This window comes from Phaseolus vulgaris, chromosome 4 (assembly GCF_000499845.2).
Source record: "Phaseolus vulgaris cultivar G19833 chromosome 4, P. vulgaris v2.0, whole genome shotgun sequence".
Lineage (NCBI taxonomy): Eukaryota > Viridiplantae > Streptophyta > Magnoliopsida > Fabales > Fabaceae > Phaseolus > Phaseolus vulgaris.
Genome location: NC_023756.2, coordinates 555,279 through 577,031, shown reverse-complemented (window position 1 = coordinate 577,031; position 21,753 = coordinate 555,279). Strand labels below are relative to the sequence as shown.

The 21,753-nt window shown below is 34.7% G+C and overlaps 1 protein-coding gene across 1 annotated transcript; it reads left to right on the top strand.

The window, feature by feature from the left end:
- Window positions 1-4,732: 4,732 nt before the first annotated feature.
- LOC137836681 (putative disease resistance RPP13-like protein 1) lies at window positions 4,733-9,162 on the top strand. Its single transcript, XM_068645368.1, has 2 exons — window positions 4,733-8,195; window positions 8,928-9,162. Exon 1 carries the CDS (start codon window positions 4,799-4,801, stop codon window positions 8,141-8,143), a length of 3,345 nt encoding a protein of 1,114 aa, XP_068501469.1. The 5' UTR covers window positions 4,733-4,798; the 3' UTR covers window positions 8,144-8,195; window positions 8,928-9,162.
- The last annotated feature ends 12,591 nt before the right edge of the window (window positions 9,163-21,753 follow it).

The following is a 21,753-nucleotide window of genomic DNA, read 5'->3' as shown; positions in this document are numbered from 1 at the left end:
ACAGTGACGAATGTCTGGTAAATATTTCAGACCAGAATAGCCGGGGAGTAGGGCGTAGTAAGTCCCAGGCCGATAGTGAACAAAACTGGTTTTTCGAAAACAGAGTGTCCTGGCTATTCTCCCCCGTATCTTCTTTTTTGTGATTTGTTTATGGACGTGCCTCCTTACTTGGGTGCTAACAACATATGAAAGTAACTGTGTGAATTTTTTCAGTGCAATACGGACCCAGACTAAAATTTCAGAACGTAGGGCGAAATTCTACGAGTTGTGGTAGAGTATAGCCTTGGTTTGCCCAGAATTTCAGAAAAATTATTTCGGAATAGTTTTTTCATGAAATTCCACGTAAGAATCTCCACTGAATTTGAGACAAAACACGACAAATTTCAGGTCAAACGAATGAGTATTCACCCACGAAAAAAATCAAACAGTTTCACACACAAACAAACCTTCCATACATGGCAGTGATGAATAAAAAATTTATTGCCAATTTTGTGGGACGAATCTGGGGCTCAAATCTCAGCCAAAACTCATTAGACACAGTGACGAACGTCTGGTAAAAATTTCATACTAGAATACCCGGGGAGTAAGGCGTAGTAAGTCCCACATCGAGAGTGAACAAAACTGATTTTTCTCCCCTGTATCTTCTTTTTGTGATTTGTTTATGGACGTGTCTCCTTACCTGGGTGCAAACAACATATGAGAGTACCTGTGTGAGTTTTTTCTGCGTAATACGGAACCAGACTAAAATTTCGGAAAGTATGGCGAAATTTCACGAGTTTTGGTAAAGGATAGCCTTGGGTTGCCCAAAATTTCTGAAAAATTCTCCCTGAATAGTTTTTTCCTGAAATTCCACGTAAGAATCTCCACCGAATTTGGGACAAAACGCGACAAATTTCAAGTCAAACGGATGAGTATTCACCCACAAAAAAAATCAAATAGTTTCACACACAAACGAACCTTCCTTTCAGCCTTGGCAGTGATGAATAAAAATTTTATTGCCAATCTTGTGGGCCGAACCTTGGGCTCAAATCTCAGCCAAAACTCAGTAGACACGGTGACGAACGTCTGGTAATAATTTCATACCAGAATACCCGGGGAGTAAAGCGTAGTAAGTCCCAGACCGAGAGTGAACAAAACTGGTTTTCTAAAAACAGAGCGTCCTGATTTTTCACCCCCGTATCTTCTTTTTGTGATTTGTTTATGGACGTGCCTCCTTACCTGGGTGCAAACAACATATGAAAGTACCTGTGTGAATTTTTTCAGCGCAATACGGACCTAGACTAAAATTTCGAATAGTAGGGCAAAATTTCACGAGTTTTGATAGCCTTGGTTTGTCCAAAATTTCTGAAAAATTCTCCCGGAATAGTTTTTCCTGAAATTACACGTAAGAATCTCAACTGAATTTGGGACAAAACGCGACAAATTTCAGGTCAAATGGATGAGTAACATATAAACCAAATACAAATTTTTTGTCATGAGATTCAAATATTAATATTATTTTCATTTTAAAAGCAACATTTTATATCTAACTGATAAGAAAATTATTATTTTTATTTAAATAATATATTAAAATTAGAAATACTCAAAAACACTCCTAAAATTTATTCCAGTGATCAATATTTAGGTGTATATTTTTTCCACAAGTTGAAGTTAGAGTTAGAATACTTATTTCGTGGAAAACAAAAAAAAAAGTACTATTTTGAGCTCTTTGTCCGAAACCGAATATCGAGCTCATGTTACTACTGCATAGTAAAATCCAATGGTTCATTTTTCTTTTACAAGGTCTTCATATCAATATTCAACAAAATGTCCATCTGTTATGCGACAATCAAGTTGTTCGACACATTTCTTCAAATCTCATTTTTTTCAAACGCATGAAACATATTGGAATAGATTATCACGTCGTTAAGAAAAATTACAATCTGAATTATTTCATTTTCTCCCTTTCAAGAGTTCTGAGCAACATGCTGACATTTTCATCAAGGTCCTTGATAAATCCATATTCGGTAGATGGTTTCGAAGCTTGGGTTGAAAAATTATCAACCTCCAGCTTGAGGAAGGCTATTGGGCTTCATTATTTTTGTAGTTTATTTTCTATTGGGCTTGGTTTTGTTTTTCCTAATGGGCCTTCTAACTTAGGTTCCTTTCTTTTACAAGGGTGTTTCTTCCTGCACCCCTACGTTTTTCTTCCTGCACCCCCACAATGTAATGCAAAGACAAAAATATCCCTATTATTTTTTAAAGATTCCAAAATACACAAGACCCACACTACTCTTTCTTCTTCCGGACAATGCAATTCGGTAATTTTACGGAATAAGAAATTCGCATTTATTTTTTTGCATTCCGGATTGGTGAATCCGGTAATCTTCTGGATTTGTGAATCCGGTAATCTTCTGGATTGGTGAATCCGGTAATCTTCCGGATTGGTGAATCCAGTAATCTTCCAGATCCATCAATCCGTAACAAAAATTAGACTTCCGGATTCAGCAATCCGGAAATCAACAAGTTGCTTTCGAAACATTCTTTATTTGAAAAATAACACGAATCACTTCCGGATTGATGAATCCGTAGCACACTCCCGGATTGATGAATCCGTAAGCTAAAAAACTCTAGTTTTTTTAAATAAAAGGTGAAGGTCAGTTTTGGGATTTACAAAATTGTGGGGGTGCAGGAAGAAAAACGTAGGGGTGCAGGAAGAAACACCCCTTTTACAAATAGCAATCTGTTGTTTTCTGTCCAGAAAATGAATTACAAAGTAAGAAATTGTTCATCTTTTCTCTGTTCTTGCTCTTTTCGTTTGTTCCTCTTTGGTGCGTGCTCAATGTCTTCCATTATCCTGTATGAGCATTTTGGTCTTCTGCTATCTTAAGTGCACCATGGAAACTCAATACTCCACATGATATTAGTCAACATAGTAGAGACCTGAAAACATAATACTAAATCGGTATTAAGTCCCACTGTAGAGTTAGTCAATGAAACAATATTAGAAAAAAAAAAGATTGTGACAATTTTTAAATGAAAGTAAAACCAATTTGAGATCTTTCAAAACAATAAAATAAAATTATGTCGAGACAATGAATCTTGACGGAGAAACTAATATGAAATTAAAGCATGCTTTGGAGGTGACAACTCATCTTCATGATGAAAAATCTCTCCAAAAGTTCAGGGCTATGGTTAAATGTGAGGATCCTAATGAAAATATGTACTCATTTATTGGAACTTTTCAACATGATGGTAAAGAATATCCTCTAATTTATGATTGTCCAAATCTCCAAAAGTTCATCTACCCTCACACTCTTTTATTTCCCTTTGTCTGCAACTTCAACACCTGCTAATTATCTGCACAATATCTCTCTATCTTTTCGATTACAGTCTTCTTTGTTTCAGACACTAATCCTATAATTTTCAATTACTATTTTTCCACACTTTATTTTACACCATCCCCTTTTATATCTGGAGGTGGTAGAACACACTCATAAGTCTCCACTTAACATACTACTTTTACAAATAGAAAGAAAGAAAATAGAACAAAACTATTAAACTAAAAATTATATATCTTCCTATTCATTCATAAGTCTCATATTTATAGATTTTTTTAGCTTGAGCACTAGATTGAGCTAGGACATTTTTGCTCCTTCCTTCAGTGTCCTTCCTTCACTAGATTGCTACACTAACCTTATGAAAATCTGTACTCATTTATTGGAACTTTACAACATGATGGTAAAGAATATCCTCTTTCCTTGCAGCAGATCCTCTTAAGAGATTCTAAGTTGAAAAACACTGATGTTCAGAAATTCTTTCGAGTTTTAAGGACATTGTTGCAACTACAAGAAAGCATGTTATTCAAAAGGACTTAGTTGATGATGCCTAAGGAGATAATTGTTTTCTGTCTTCACTGTAATATAAATGCAGGGTCTGAGGCTATAAAATTCTGTAGTTAGAAGGAATTAAAGGAAAAAAACCTAAAAAAGAGGGTGGTCAAGAGTGATACTTCTATTAGTCTTGTTTGCATAGTATTTTAAGCACACTATTATACATAGAACAACAAACACCACAACATTATTCAAATAATTGCAAAATTACAGTTACCTTATGAAATAAATGTAGAACCAACAAAGTACATCAATTCACGATGACTGATAAAGATAACAACGTCACTGTATTCTTCTAAAATCACATCAAAATATCATCCAAATTTAATACATAACTACAACAATACCAAATCAATGTTAAGTCCCACTCTAAAGTTATTCAATGAAAAAATATTAAAATATCTTTTCTGACTAATTTTAAATAAAAGTAAAACTAATTTGAGACCTTTCATAAATAATAAAAGTATAAATAAAGAGATAAAAATTACTATTGAACCAAATTAAAAAAATGATAAATAAAGAGACAAAGAAAGACAGATAAACCAAATTAAGTGAATAAGGAAAGGATGGGAATTAGTACATCAACTAAATTTGCATGAATATAATATAATTGTTACATAAAAGATATTATTTCGAGTAAGATATTATCCAACCAATTAAAATTTCGAGTCAGATATCATTTAATATTTCACCTAAAAATCAGACATACATTCATGGATTACAGTTGTGACAATTATTGCATTGTACTTTCATTCATCACAACCGTTGAATGAATATCCAACAGCTCACATTTTATATTGGTTGAGTTCCCATTAAACAAAAACATGTTCTTTTTAAAGTCAAGTCATCTTTTGTAACTACTCTTCTCATCACTTTGCCATTCATTCCTGCATTCAATCCATTTCACTTCATTTCCAACTCCTACTATGGCAGCAGAAGCTGTTGGTGGTGCTCTTCTTTCGGTTGCATTCGACAGGCTCGCTTCTCCTCAAGTTCTAGACTTCTTTCGTACAAAACTTGATGAGAAGCTCCTCGCCAATTTGAACAACAAGCTGAATTCCATAAATGCTGTCGCTGATGATGCTGAACTAAAGCAGCTCACAGATCCACGCGTCAAAACATGGCTTGTGGCTGTCAAAGAGGCTGTCTTTGATGCAGAGGATCTGTTGGGTGAAATAGACTATGAACTCACCAGATGCCAAGTGGAAGCTCCATACGAACCTCAAACCTTTACTCACAAGGTATCAAATTTCTTCAAATCTATTTTATTTAACAACAAAATTAAATCAGGGATGAAAGAAGTCCTGGAGAACCTTGAATATCTTGCAAACCAAAAGGGTGATCTTGGTTTGAAGGAGGGTACTTATTCTGGTGATGGATCAGGTAGTAACATACCACAAAAATTGCCATCATCTTCTTTGGTGGCTGAAAGTGTTATTTATGGCAGAGATGCTGACAAAGATATAATCATTAATTGGCTCACATCTGAAACTGACAATCTTAACCAGCCATCAATACTTTCCATTGTGGGCATGGGTGGGTTGGGTAAGACCACCCTGGCCCAGCATGTGTTCAGTGATCCTAAGATCGAAGATGCAAAATTTGATATCAAAGCCTGGGTTTGTGTTTCTGATCATTTTCATGTTTTGACCGTGACAAGAACAATTCTTGAGTCAATCACAAATCAAAAAGATGACAGTGGGAACCTAGAAATGGTTCACAAAAAACTGAAAGAAAAATTGTTAGGAAAGAGATTTCTTCTTGTTTTGGATGATGTTTGGAACGAAAGACCAGCAGAATGGGAAGCTGTGCGAACTCCTCTTAGCTACGGGGCTCCAGGAATTAGAATTCTTGTCACAACTCGCAGTGAGAAAGTTGCTTCTAGCATGAGGTCTGAAGTGCATCTTCTAAAGCAATTAGGAGAGGACGAATGCTGGAAAGTTTTTGAAAATCATGCATTAAAAGATGGTGATCTTGAATTGAATGATGAGTTAATGAAGGTTGGTAGAAGAATAGTTGAGAAGTGCAAGGGATTACCTCTAGCTCTGAAAACAATTGGATGTCTTTTGAGCACAAAGTCATCCATTTCAGATTGGGAGAACATATTGGAAAGTGACATATGGGAGTTACCAAAAGAACACAGTGAAATTATTCCTGCGTTATTTTTGAGCTATCGCTATCTTCCTTCTCATCTTAAAAGGTGCTTTGCTTATTGTGCCTTATTCCCCAAAGATTATGAGTTTGTGAAGAAGGAGTTAATTTTGATGTGGATGGCCCAAAATTTTCTACAGAGTCCACAACAGATGATAGATCCAGAAGAAGTTGGTGAAGAGTACTTCAATGATCTACTGTCAAGGTCTTTTTTTCAACAATCAAACCTTGTAGGACGTTTCGTCATGCATGACCTTCTGAATGATTTGGCAAAATATGTATGTGCGGATTTTTGTTTCAGGTTGAAATTTGATAAAGGCCGACGTATACCGAAAACAACTCGTCATTTTTCATTTATATTCAGTGACATCAAAAGTTTTGATGGTTTTGGGAGTTTGACTGATGCTAAAAGACTTCGTTCATTTCTTCCTATCTCACAATGTTGGAGTTCTCAATGGAATTTCAAGATTTCCATACATGATTTTTTTTCCAAGATTAAGTTTATACGCGTGTTATCTTTTAGTGGTTGTTCAGACCTTAGAGAGGTTCCAGATTCTGTAGATGATCTTAAACATCTCCATTCGTTAGATCTTTCGCGTACTGGGATACAAAAACTACCTGACTCGATATGTTTGCTCTATAACTTACTAATACTGAAGTTGAACTTTTGTTTAGAGTTGGAGGAATTGGCCTTAAATTTGCACAAACTTACCAAATTGCGTTACCTTGAATTTGAATTTACCAGAGTGAGAAAGATGCCAAAGCATTTTGGAGAATTGAAGAATCTTCAAGTGTTGGATACGTTTATCATCGATAGAAATAGTGAGGTCAGTACTAAACAACTGGGCGAGTTGGGAGGACTCAATCTTCATGGAAGGCTATCAATCAATGACGTGCAGAATATTTTGAATCCTTTGGATGCATTAGAAGCAAATTTGAAAGATAAACACCTTGTGAAGCTAAAATTAAAATGGAAGTCGGACCACATCCCTGATGATCCAAAGAAAGAAAAGGAAGTACTTCAGAATCTACAACCTTCCAATCACTTGGAGAATTTGTCAATCTGGAACTACAGTGGTACAAAATTCCCAAGTTGGGTATTCGATAATTCGTTATCAAATCTGGTGTTCTTAAAGTTGGAGGATTGTAAATATTGCCTATGTTTGCCTCCCCTTGGACTTTTGTCATCACTGAAGACCCTCGAGATTACAGGGTTTGATGGAATAGTGAGCGTTGGTGATGAATTTTATGGGAGCAACTCTTCGTTTGCATCCTTGGAGTGGTTGGAATTCTCCAATATGAAGGAATGGGAAGAATGGGAGTGTGAAACTACTTCTTTTCCACGTCTTCAACAGCTTTATGTGGTTGGATGTCCGAAACTGAAAGGTACGAAAGAAGTTGTTAGTGATGAGCTCAGAATTAGCGGAAACAGTATGGAGATATCGCATACTGATGGAGGCAGCGACTCTCTTACAATCTTTCCACTACATTTCTTTCCAAAACTCCGTTCTCTTCAACTGATATTGTGCCACCACATAGAAAGAATTTCACAGGAGTACGCTCATTATCATCTCATGGATCTATGTATTGAAGATTGCCGTCGATTTAAATCATTCCTGTTTCCCAAACCCATGCAAATCCTGATTCCGTCCCTTACTAACCTGTATATAACTAGGTGTCCAGAAGTGGAGTTGTTCCCAGATGGAGGTTTGCCATTAAATATAAAACATATCTCTCTTTCATGTTTAAAACTTATCGCCTCCTTGAGAGACAACTTGGATCCCAACACATCTCTTCAAAGCTTGACTATTCAATATTTGGACATGGAGTGTTTTCCCGATGAAGTTTTGCTCCCACGCTCTCTCACCTCTCTACAAATCCGTTGGTGTCCAAATCTTAAAAAGATGCACTACAAGGGTCTCTGCCACCTCTCCTCTCTCTCACTTGATCTTTGTCTCAGCCTTGAATGCTTACCAGCGGAGGGTCTCCCCAAATCCATCTCTTCTCTTACAATATGGGGTTGTCCATTGCTGAAGGAGCGTTGTCGGAATCCAGATGGCGAAGACTGGGGAAAGATTGCTCACATCCAAGAACTGTATGTTTGGTCAGAAGATGAGTGAGAAGTTCAAAATTAGGCGTGCACCTATTTGAATTTGTCTGGCACTTCAACAGGTTCGAATTCTCCACAATATCTTTGTACCTTTTCGATTACCATTTTCTTAGTTGCAAACGGTAACCCTATAATTGCCATTTTTCAAACAAGAGCAGCACATGATATACTTGAACTCAACTACGTTTTTCATGAATCAATTACTTTTATTTTACTCTTATTTTCGTGCAAAATTATTTCAATTTTTCTGTTGAAATTAAATTCCAACCGAATGTTTTTCCTAATTGATCACTGGAACTAAATGATCCAAAAAATGAAGTTATGGGTTTTGAGTGGAGGAAAGATGAATGGAAACTGTAGTGGACATAAAGGACATTCTGTATCTAAGGAACTTGTAATTGGAATTTAAAAGTATATTTCATCAAGATTTTTAGGCATTAAAATAAGTCTTATGGTGTTCAATGAAGACTGAGTTTGATAGGATTTTGGGAAAAGTTCCAAATCTCTGAGTGTATTCAATTCAAGCTGTAGCTAGTCCAACTCCATTGCAGCACATTTGTTTATTTTAACACTTTTTTTATCTAAATATGAAGCTAGCTGTGAATGCAATTAACATTGTGAAGCTTTAGAACTGCACTTTAATTGGAAAAATCTAAACATGCAGCTCTATAAAAAATTTGTATGCTAATGTATTTATGATGGATACACCCATTCTTTCTTGATTTTTAAGTTAATGATTTAAATGGAACAATGTGCTTATGCTTTTGTTTCTTTCTACCTTATTTCTTCCACAGCTCTTCCAAAGTTGGTGTGTAGCAGTGTACCATGATATTATACAGAGGAAATAAGTATGAAATTGGGTTCTGATGAGGAGTTCCTATACAACCCTTAATTCTTAGAATGGAGTTTTGAAATGCAAATACTTTAAACATTAATTCTTAGAACATTGTAGATTGGAAAGTGGATTTCTGAACCAAACTGTTTTGTTGAACCTCTTAGTGGGTCTATTTCATTCTAAACTTGTCTTTGAAGAAAACTGTTTTGTTTTCTTATTTGTATGTTACTGTTTCAATTATATTTGTTGTCCATCAATGCTCTCACTCATCATGCAGAGCAAAAGCAGTTCACAATTATTTCCTTTCCTAAAATATGAGAAATTTTGAAATCCATGCGAACACATAACTGCATACACTAGACAAAAAATCATGACATATAAACCAATTTTAAAAACAAAAAATAATTAGGATAAATAAACACATGTATTTAATCTTTTTCTTAATTTTCTTATATTTTCTAACGACCTTGTACACTTTTTAATCTTCTTTTTGTCTAATGAATGTTTCTCAATTTGTTTCTAGTGTAGTTCAAAAGTTTCATTTTATGCATGCTTTTGAAAAAAAAAATCACTTAAAAAGAAAATAAATCCTACTTTTATCAACGAATATATATTACATTTTTCTTTTACAACTACCCTAACCTCTTTTAGGACAATTTTAGTGAGAAGCCTTTCTTTTTAAATATTTTGCAATATAATATCTAAAATCTACAATATTTTTACAAGGATTTAACATGCCGCGAATTCTCTTAAAAGAGAAGGACGACTTTGGGAACGCGAACAATGGAAAATTTAATAAATCCTCTGATGAGGATAGACAAATTGTGACATCTGACATCTATTCATTACTTGGGTGTGATTGACATTTGACATCTATTCTTTACCTCGAGGAGGAATGCTAGGACATGTTCTTAACAAGGTCAACGTAATATGAACTCAAAACAAAATTGCATAAATTAGGGAAAAATTTCACAAATCTGGAAAGAGGATAGTTTTGGAGTGCAAGAAATTTCAGAATTTTTTTCCCGAAATAGTTTCTCATTGAAATTGTGTGTAAGAATCCCAACAAAATTTGGGACCAAACGCAATAAATTTCAGCTTAAACAGATGAGAATTCAGTTAGAAAAAAAAATAAAAAAGTGTCACAAAGAAACGAACCTTTGTAGGATTCGTCCCACAAGATTGGCAATAAATTCTTTAAACACAATTAAAAATTATGAAGGTTCGTTTGTATATTAATCTGTTTGATTTTTTTTGTAGGTGAATACTCATTTGTTTGACCAGAAATTTTTCGCGTTTTGTCCCAAATTTAGTGCAGATTCTTACGTGGAATTTCAGGAAAAAACTATTTCGGGAGAATTTTTTAGAAATTTTGTGCAAATCAAAGGCTATCCTCTACCAAAACTTGTACAATGTCGCCCCATTTTCTGCAATTTTATTCTGCGTCCGTATTGCGCTGAAAGAATTCATACAAGTACTTTCATATGTTGTTTGCACACAGGTAAGGAGGCACGTCCATAAACCAATTACGAAAGGAAGATACAAGAAAGAAAAGCCAGGACGTTTTGTTTTCGGAAAACCAGTTTTGTTCTCTCTCGGTCTGGGACTGACGACGCCTTACTCCTTGGATATTTTGGTCTGAAATTTTTAACAGACGTTCGTCACTGTGTCTATTGGGTTTTGGAAGAGACTTGAGCTCCGGATTCGTCCCACAAGCTTGGCAATAAATTTTTTATTCATCACTGCCAGGCCAGAAAGGAAGGTTCATTCGTGTGTGAAACTGTTTGATTTTTATCGTGGGTGAAAACTCATCCGTTTGACTCAAAAAATTTCGCTTTTTGTCCCAAATTAAGTGGAGATACTTATGAGGAATTTCAAGAAATAACTATTTCGGGAGATTTTTTCAGAAATTTTGTGCAAACCAAAGGCTATCTTCTACCAAAACTTGTGAAATTTCGCTCAACTTTCTGCAATTTTATTCTGGGTCCGTATTGCGTTGAAGAAATTCTTACAAGTACTTTCATATATTGTTTGCACCCAGGTAAGGCGGCACGTCTATAAACAAATCACAAAAGGAAGATACGGGGAAGAAAAGCATGGATGTTTTGTTTTCGGAAAACCAATTTTATTCGCTCTTGGTCTGGGACTTACTACGCATTACTCCATGGGTATTTTGGTTTGAAATTTTTACCAGACAATCGTCACTATGTCTATTGAGTTTTGGCTGAGACTCGAGCTCCAGATTCGTCCCACAATATTGGCAATAAATTTTTTATTCATCACCGCTAGGGCTGAAAGAGAGGTTCGTTTGTGTGTGAAACTGTTTGATTTTTTTCGTTGGTGAATAGTCATCCGTTTGACCCGAAATTTGTCGCGTTTTGTCCCAAATTCAGTGGAGATTCTTATGTAAAATTTCAGGAAAAAACTATTTCAGGAGAATTTTTCAGAAATTTTGTGCAAACCAAAGGATATCTACCAAAACTTGTGAAATTTCGCCCAACTTTGTGAAATTTTATTTTGGGTCCGTATTGTGCTGAAAAAATTCACACAAGTACTTTCATATGTTGTTTGCACTTAGGTAAGGAGGCACGTCCATAAAAAAATCACAAAACGAAGACACAGGGAAGAAAAGTCAGGACGTTTTGTTTTCGGAAAACCAGTTTTGTTCACTCTCGGTCTGGGACTTACTAAGCGTTACTCCTTCAGTATTTCGGTCTGAAATTTTTACCAGACGTTCGTCACTGTGTCTATTGAGTTTTGGCTAAGGCTTGAGCTCCAGATTCGTCCCACAAGATTGGCAATAAATTTTTTATTCATCACTGCCAGGGCTGAAAGGAAGGTTCGTTTATGTGTGAAACTGTTTGATTTTTTTCGTGGGTGAATACTCACTCGTTTGACCCGAAATTTGTCGCGATTTGTCCCAAATTCAGTGTAGATTCTTATGTGGAATTTCAGGAAAAAACTATTTCGGGAGAATTTTCTCAGAAATTTTGTGCAAACCAATTGCTATCCTCTACCAAAACTTGTGAAATTTCGCCCAAGTTTGTGAAATTTTATTTTGGGTCTGTATTACGCTGAAAAAATTCACACAAGTACTTTCATATGTTGTTTGCACCCACGTAAGGAGGCACGTCCATAAAAAAATCACAAATGGAATATACGGTTAAGAAAAGCCAGGACGTTTTGTTTTCGGAAACCAGTTTTGTTCACTCTCGGTCTGGGACTTACTACGCCTTACTCCTTGGGTATTTTGGTATGAAATTTTTACCAGACGTTCGTCACTGTGTCTACTGAGTTTTGGCTGAGACTTGAGCTCCAGATTCGTCCCAAGAGATTGGCAATAAATTTTTTATTCATCACTGTAAGGGCTGAAGGAATGTTTGTTTGTGTGTGAAACTGTTTGATTTTTTTCGTGGGTGAATACTCCTCTGTTTGACCCGAAATTTGTCGCGTTTTGTCTCAAATTCAATGGAGATTCTTACGTGGAATTTTAGGAAAAAACTATTTCGGGAGAATTTTTCAGAAATTTTGTGCAAACCAAAAACTATCCTTTACCAAAACTTGTGAAATTTCACCCAACTTTGTGCAATTTTATTATGGGTCCGTATTGCCTTGTAAAAATTCACACAAATACTTTCATATGTTGTTTGCACCCAGGTAAGGAGGCACGTCCATAAACAAATCACAAAAGGAAGATACGGGGAAGAAAAGCCAAGACGTTTTTTTTTCAGAAAACCAGTTTTGTTCACTCTCGGTCTGGGACTTACTACGCCTTACTCCTTGGACCTTTTGGTCTGAATCTTTTACCAGATGTTCGTCACTGTGTCTATTGAGGTTTTGCTGAGACTTGAGCTCCATATTCGTCCCACAAGATTGGCAATAAATTTTTTATTCATCACTGCTAGAGCTTAAAGGAAGGTTCGTTTGTGTGAAACTGTTTGATTTTTTTCGTGGGTGAATACTCATCCGTTTGACCCGAAATTTATCGCGTTTTGTTCCAAATTCAGTGGAGATTCTTACATGGAATTTCAGGAAAAAACTATTTTGGGAGAATTTTTCAGAAATATTCTGCAAACCAAAGGTTATCCTCTACCAAAACTTGTGAAATTTTGCCCAACTTTGTCAAATTTTATTTTGGGTCTGTATTGCACTGAAAAAATTCACACAAGTACTTTCATATGTTTTTTGCACACAGGTAAGGAGGCACGTCCATAAACAAATCACAAAAGGAAGATACGGGGAAGAAAAGCCAGGACGTTTTGTTTTCAAAAAACCAGTTTTGTTCACTCTCGGTCTGGGACTTACTACGCCTTACTCCTTGGGTGTTTTGGTCTGAAATTTTTACTACAGGTTTGCCACTGTGTCTATTGAGTTTTGGCTGAGACTTGAGCTCCAGATTCGTCCCACAAGATTGGCAATAATCTTTTTATTCATCACTGATAGGGCTGAAAGGAAGGTTTGTTTGTGTGTGAAATTGTTTGATTTTTTTCGTGGGTGAATACTCATCCGTTTGACCCGAAATTTGTCGCGTTTTGTCCCAAATTCAGTGGAAATTCTTACGTGGAATTTCAGGAAAAAACTATTTCGGGAGAATTTTTCAAAAATTTTTTGCAAACCAAAGGCTATCCCTTACCAAAACTTCTGAAATACGCCCAACTTTCTGCAATTTTATTCTGGGTCCGTATTGCACTGAAAAAATTCACACAAGTACTTTCATATGTTGTTTGCAACCAGGACGTTTTGTTTTCGGAAAACCAATATTTTTCACTCTCGGTCTCGGACTTACTACGCCTTACTCCTTGAGTATGTTGGTCTAAAACAATTACAAGACGTTCGTCACTTTGTCTATTGAGTTTGAGCTGAAACTTGAGCTCCAGATTCGTCCTACAAGATTGGCAATAATTTTTTTATAAATCATTGTCAGGGATGAAATGGAGGTTCGTTTGAGTGTGAAACTATTTAATTTTTTTTTGTGGGTAAATACTCATCCGTTTGACCCAAACTTTGTCGCGTTTTTTCCAAATTTCAGTGGAGATTCATACGTGGAATTTCAGAAAAAACTATTTCGGTGGAATTTTTCAGAAATTTTTTGCAAAACAAAGGCTATCCTCTACCAAAACTTATGAAATTTCGCCCAACTTTCTACAATTTTATTCTGGATTTGTATTGCGCTGAAAAAATTCACACAAGTACTTTCATATGTTGTTTGCATCCAGGTAAGAAGGCACGTCCATAAACAAAACACAAAAGGAAGATACGGGGACTTACTACGCCTTATTCCTTAGGTATTTTGGTCTAAAAATTTTACCAGACATTTTTCACTGTGTCTGTTATGTTTTTACTGAGACTTGAGCTCGAGATTCGTCCCACAGATTGGCAATAAACTTTTTATTCATCACTGCCAGGGCTGAGAGGAAGGTTCGTTTGTGTGTGAAACTCTTTGATTTTTTTCGTGGGTGAATACTCATCCGTTTGACCCGAAATTTGTCGCGTTTTTCCCAATTTCAGTGAAGATTCTTACGTGGAATTTCAGGAAAAAACTATTCCAAGAGAATTTTTCAGAAATTTTGTGCAAAACAAAGGCTATCCTCTACCAAAACTTGTGAAATTTCGCCCAACTTTCTACAATTTTATTCTGGGTTCGTATTATGCTGAAAAAATTCACACAAGTACTTTCATATGTTATTTGCACTCAGGTAGGGAGGCACGTCCATAAACAAATCACAGAAGGAAGATACGGGGAAGGAAAAACCAGGACGTTTTTTTTTCGGAAAACTAGTTTTGTTCACTCTAAGTCTGGGACTTACTACGCCTTATTCCTTGGGTATTTTGGTCTGAAATTTTTACCAGACGTTTTTCACTGTGTTTGTTCTATTTTTGCTCAGAGTTGAGCTCCAGATTCGTCCCACATGATTAGCAATAAACTTTTTATTCATCACTGTCAAGGCTGAATGGAAGGTTCGTTTGTGTGTGAAACTGCTTGATTTTTTTCATGGGTGAATACTCATCCGTTTGACCCGAAATTTGTCGTCAGTGGAGATTCTTACATGGAATTTCAAGAACAAACAATTTCGAGAGAATTTTTCAGAAATTTTGTGCAAACCAAAGGCTATCCTATACCAAAACTTGTGAAATTTCGCCCAACTTTATGCAATTTTATTCTGAGTCTGTATTGTGCTGAAAAAATTCACACAAGTACTTTCATATTTTGTTTACACCCAAGTAAGGAGGCACGTCCATAAACAAAGGACAAAAGGAAGATACGAGGAAGAAAAGCCAGGACGTTTTGTTTTCGGAAAACCAGTTTTGTTCACTCTCAGTCTGGGACTTACTACGCCTTATTCCTTGGGTATTTTGGTCTAAAATTTTTACCAGACGTTTTTCACTGTGTCTGTTGTGTTTTTGCTAAGACTTGAGCTCGAGATTCGTCCCACAAGATTGGCAATAAACTTTTTATTCATCACTGCCAGAGCTGAAAGGAAGGTTCATTTGTGTGTGAAACTCATTGATTTTTTTTGTGGGTGAATACTCATCCGTTGAACCCAAAATTTGTCGCGTTTTGTTCCAAATTCAAAGGAGATTCTTACGTGGAATTTCAGAAAAACTATTTCGGGAGAAATTTTCATAAATTTTGTACAAACCAAAGGCTATCCTCTACCAAAACTTGTGAAATTTCGCCCAACTTTCTGCAATTTTATTCTGGGTCCGTATTGCGCTGAAAAAATTCATACAAGTACTTTCATATGTTGTTTGCACCCAGGTAAGGAGGGACGTCCATAAACAAATCACAAAACGAAGATACGGGGAAGAAAAGTCAGGACGTTTTGTTTTCGGTAAACCAGTTTTGTTCACTCTCGGTCGGGGACTTACTACGCCTTACTCCTTGAGTATTTTGGTCTGAAAATTTTACCAGACTTGTGTCACTGTGTCTATTGAGTTTTGGCTGAGACTTGAGCTCCAGATTCGTCCCACAAGATTGGCAATAAACTTTTTATTCATCACTGCCAGGGCTGAAAGGAAGGTTCGTTTGTGTGTGAAACTGTTTGATTTTTTTCGTGAGTGAATACTCATCCGTTTGACCCGAAATTTGTCGCGTTTTGTCCCAATTTCAGTGGAGATTTTTATGTGGAATTTCAGGAAAAAAACTATTTCGGGAGAATTTTTCAGAAGTTTTGTGCAAACCAAAGGCTATCCTCTACCAAAACTTGTGAAATTTCGCCCAACTTTGTGCAATTTTATTCTGGGTCCGTATTGCGCTGAAAAAATTCACACAAGTACTTTCCTATGTTATTTGCACCCAGGTATGGAGGCACGTCCATAAACAAATCACAAAATGAATATACAGGGAAGAAAGGTCAGGACATTTTGTTTTCAGAAAACAAGTTTTGTTCACTCTCGGTCTGGGACTTACTACGCCATACTCCTTGGGTATTGTGGTCTGAAATTTTTACCAGACGTTCGTCACTGTGTCTATTGAGTTTTGGCTGAGACTTGAGCTCCAGATTCGTCCCACAAGATTGGCAATAAACTTTTTATTCATCACTACCAAGGCTGAAAGGAAGGTTAGTTTGTCTGTGAAACTGTTTGATTTTTTTCATGGGCGAATACTCATCCGTTTGACCCGAAATTTGTCGCGTTTTGTTTCAAATTCAGTGGAGATTCTTACATGGAATTTCAGGAAAAAACTATTTCGGGAGAATTTTTCAGAAATTTTGGGCAAACCATAGGCTATCCTATACCAGAACTTGTGAAATTTCGCTGAACTTTGTGCAATGTTATTATGGGTCCGTATTGCGCTGAAAAAATTCACACAAGTACTTTCATATGTTGTTTGCACCCAAGTAAGGAGGCACGTCCATGAACAAATGACAAAAGGAAGACACGGGGAAGAAAAGCCAGGACGTTTTGTTTTCGGAAAACTAGTTTTGTTCACTCTCAGTCTGGGACTTACTACACCTTATTCCTTGGGTATTTTGGTCTGAAATTTTTACCAGACGTTTTTCACTGTGTCTGTTGTGTTTTTGCTGAGACTTGAGCTCGAGATTCGTCCCACAAGATTGGTAATAAACTTTTTATTCATCACTGCCAGGGCTGAAAGGAAGGTTCGTTTGTGTGTGAAACTCTTTGAATTTTTTCGTGGGTGAATAGTCATCTGTTTGACCCAAAATTTGTCACGTTTTGTTCCAAATTCAATGGTGATTCTTACGTGGAATTTCAGGTAAAAACTATTTCGGCATAATTTTTCAAAAATTTTGTGCAAACAAAAGACTATCCTCTACCAAAACCAGTGAAATTTCGCCCAACTTTCTGCAACTTTATTCTGGGTCCGTATGATGCTGAAAAAATTCACACAAGTAGTTTCATATATTTTTTGCACTCAGGTAAGGAGGCACGTCCATTATCAAATCACAAAAGGTGATGAGAATCAAAAATACATGAAGATGATCAAGGATGCTATACTTGAAGGGTCATCTCAACAAGCAATTACAGAGGCCATCAATAGGAGGAATGGTCAAGGACCACAATATTTGAAGTTCTTCCTATTAGTCTTCTTAAAAAGATGAGGCCCAAGCCCAACATGAAGGCCCAAGCTCAAGTCATAACTCAAAGAACTACTAGGAGCAAGGGCACAAGCATTAAATAAATGAGCATCATTTGGTGACTCTTCTTGTAATTACTCTTGTATAGTTGTAGGAGGTGTGGATATTAAAATAGGAGTGGGAATGTACAAAATAAAGTCACATTGTCCATGTGACTTAGGGGGATGGTGTAGGAGTAGTTTAAGAGGTGCCAAAATAGAAAAAATGTCACACCTTCCATGTGACTCAAGTTTGGCTCCAAATTTGAATTAGATTTAGAGGGAAATTTGAATTTGATTAGCTTTTTATTTCAGCACCTCTAAGGCTATAAATAGAGGTGCTTGCTCTTGTAAAATTCAGATTTGAAAATAGAATAAAGTTACTATGCTCAATTTGTGAGTGATTGTGAGACTAGTTCTCCTCTTCCTTGTCTTATCTCGTGATGCATTGGGAGCATTCAAGTGGCGGCAAATCTGCACTTATCTTGGAACATTCATCATCCAAGTGGCGTGTCCATTTCCGAAACCAAGCTTCAACCACATAAGTTTCATCTTCCTTCATCTTGTTTCTTCAATTTCAATAGATAGATTCATTTCTTCTTTCAATTCTTTCCAGTTTTTGCAATTACACATTTCAATTGTTTTTCTATTTGTGTTCTTATTTTGTTCTTGCTTTCCTTTCAATTCCGCCAAGTGTTTGTGATAATGACGTGGCACTCATTGTTTGAATGAGTTTGGCTTCTCTTTTGGATGGCATTAGCCTCCATTGAGATGACCTTAAGCCTCCTTATATGTTGTGTATCTTGTTTAGTGTCAATCCAGCTCATATCATGTGGTATCTAGAGTTATGGTTGTGCTGAAATTTTTTTTTGAGTTGTTGGATACTTTGATTATGTTTTTGTGTTAGTAATTCTGTTTTTGCTTTATTTTGAGTCTTTCTTGCTATTTTTAATTGGTGAAATTCATTGTGTTTGAGTCATTTTGATTTTAGAATCCATATTTGTTTTGTCTAGTCATGTTTTTCCTACAATGTCATCAATTCCTTGTAGTCCTTTTATTGCTAATTTTGATTGATTACTTTTATTTAAGTACAGTTTTGTGAATCTGTTTTTATAATGTCAACCTACCTGAGATGTCAAGTTGCATAATAATGTCTAACATGAAAGCTTTTACAATAAATATATATATATATAATATATAATATAATTTATATTTGATATTTTAATGTATGTATATATATAATTAGTGTCCTGTGTTAATATATTTTTTCAGAATATAATTTATTTTTTTAATTTTATTTTCATATTTATAATTTACCTTTCGGTAATTTCTACATGGCCAGATTGTTATCCAACCACCACATATAATAGTAAGCGTGTGTTAACCAAATATCGTTGTTTCATCCTTAAAAAAATAATATCGAGACATTTATTTTAACTCAAAATTAGTTACATAATATAGAACAGGTACCATTAGTTTAATTATTTATTACTTAATCTTTTATAATTAAAAAAATCTTATTGTATATGGGATAAAAAAAAATAATATAATCTTTATTATTGCATTCAAGACTCTAACCCCAATATTATGTAAAGGCTAGAGACGTGAATTATTGATATTGGATAGTAATATATTTTTATGATTTTGGATTGTATTTTCCTATTTAGATTTTATGTTTTGAAAGGAATATGTTGGATTGACTTTTGAGATAATTATTTAGATTTTATTTGAATGTTATTTCTAATTATTATTTAGTGTTTTTTATATGATATTTAGAATTACCATTTATTGATATTATTATTATCATTATTATTATTATTATTATTATTATTATTATACATATACATATACATATATATTATAGTCAATATATGCATATTGATTTTAGTTTTCATATTAGAAAATAATAAGAGAAAGAAAAAAAACTAAACTAAAACGTTACCATTTTTAAAAAATGAAGTTAACCCATTAATTTGTAATGGAATAGGTTGGGTAAGACGAAATTACCCTCTAGGGTTTTAAAATTAAAAATAGATTTTGGTTTTCCTTCTCCTCCATTGGAGTGCACTGCTCTAGGTTCTCATTTTTTCTTTCGTCTTGAGTTTTGTGGACCACTATATTTGGTTGGTTATTAGCACTTGTGTGTGATGATCAAGACTGCTTCTTCCTCAACTTCAATACCTTCTACCTCCATACTAAATATAAAAATACCATTTTATTCTTTTTCTTTATATTTATAAAATCCTTAAGTTTTTTTTGGATTTGAAATAAACCTATAAATTATATAATCCAGAAGAGTGCACACGTATGATGCAAGAAGTAATAGCCTTTTTTTAAACACACTTGATAGGACAATACTCAACCCCTTTAACCCCTTTTAAACTGCTTCTTCCTGCACCTCCATACCTTCTTGTGCCACCCTCATACCAAATATGAAAATACTTTTTTATCATACATAATCCATAAATCTTTTTTAGATTTGAGATAAACCTATGGATTGTGTAATCCAGAAGCTAATCACACATTTTAAAAAAGACTTCCAGATTATATAATTCAAAAACTAATCTCAATCCAAAAAAGACTTTTCCAAATTACGAATCCAAAAGCTAATCAAGCATCTGAAAAGAAAATAATTTTTGAATTATATTATCCAAAATTATGTAATCCAGAAACTAATCACAAAAGGCTTTCGGATTACATAATCCGAAAGCTAACAAAAGCTAACAAAAGACTTCCGAACTACATAATCCAAAATATTAAAGAATATTTTTAGAATAAAAAAACTTATGGAGGTTGCAGGAAGATATAGCTCCAATGATACATATTTAAAAACTCACAAAAATGTAAAAAATTATCAAATACTCGTAAATAAAATATTATATTATACATAAAGATAAATGTGAACGTGATTTTTTTTTCTTAATTTAGAAATTAAATAATAAATAATTGTAATTCTTCCGTGAAATCACTCAAATGTCATTCAGTATTCAAGCATAATACTCTAAGTCATAAGTAAACATATTTCAATCATACTCATCTAATATAATCATTTTAAGATTTAAATTATAAAAAAAAATATTTACATAATTTATTTATTATAGTGTTCGTATATAATATAAATATAAATGATGAGAGAAAACAAGTTGAGTATTGTAATACACATACTTGCACTCATTCTAAAATAAGCATGTATTCCCTAAGGTTTGAGTAGAGTTTATGATTCCTAACCACAACCATCATTATTCCCAATACCATCACTTCTACAATTATCACCACCACTTATTATTGTCTGCATGTCTACCACCATTCATGACACTACTACTACCACCACTTCATCAAGCAACATCACCACAGTCTCCACCACCATCCTCATTGATACTGTTATTATTACCTCTATTATCAACATCCCTATTATTATTACCTCTATTATCAACATCCCTATTATTATTACCTCTATTATCAACATCAAGTACTACCATAGACAATGTCTTCATTGTTGTCATCACTGCTACTAGATTTACTATAATAATTACTATTATTACTCCTCATCTTTCCCACCTTAGTTGTTATCAACACTTTCACTGCTATAAACACAACTATTTGAACATTATAGAAGATTTTAATCTAATCTACTTTAAAGCTAAAAAAGTGGGGATAACTAAAAAACCTTGAGGCCATTGGTTCACACGATATTAAATTTAATTTTTAGGGGAAGGAGCCAACTGCAGTAGCTTGCTACTGAGGCCTTGAAGCATTGTCTTTGCTTTGCACTACAGCAAAGACTGGTGCATCCCACAAAAAAAAAGAAAAAAAAAACTAAAAAACCTTGAGGCAACGCTACAATCGCTTCAATTTTTATATATCATTTACTAGGTGACATTGAATGAAAGTAGTGGGTTAGCATAAGCCTAAATGGAATTAAAGAATTACAAAATAATAATGACTAAAAAGTAAAAGCATTCAATATTAAATGTCTCAACATTTTTCTCCTGCAAATAATAGGGATAATATAACCGATAATTAATTTATATCATATGGGCAATAATATGATATAAAATAATAACAAAATTTTCTTAAAAAAAACTGAAATGTTTTGTTCCAACACTTCGCATAATAATTTTTTGGGGGATCACTATGCCGTTGTCTCAGTTTAAGAGTCTCTAACCAATAATCAATAGATAGAAGTGAAATAAATAACATTTAAAGG

Coding starts and splice junctions, on each gene's coding strand:
- LOC137836681 (XM_068645368.1), top strand. CDS start 4,799: ATGGCAGCAGAAGCTGTTGGTGGTGCTCTTCTTTCGGTTGCATTCGAC.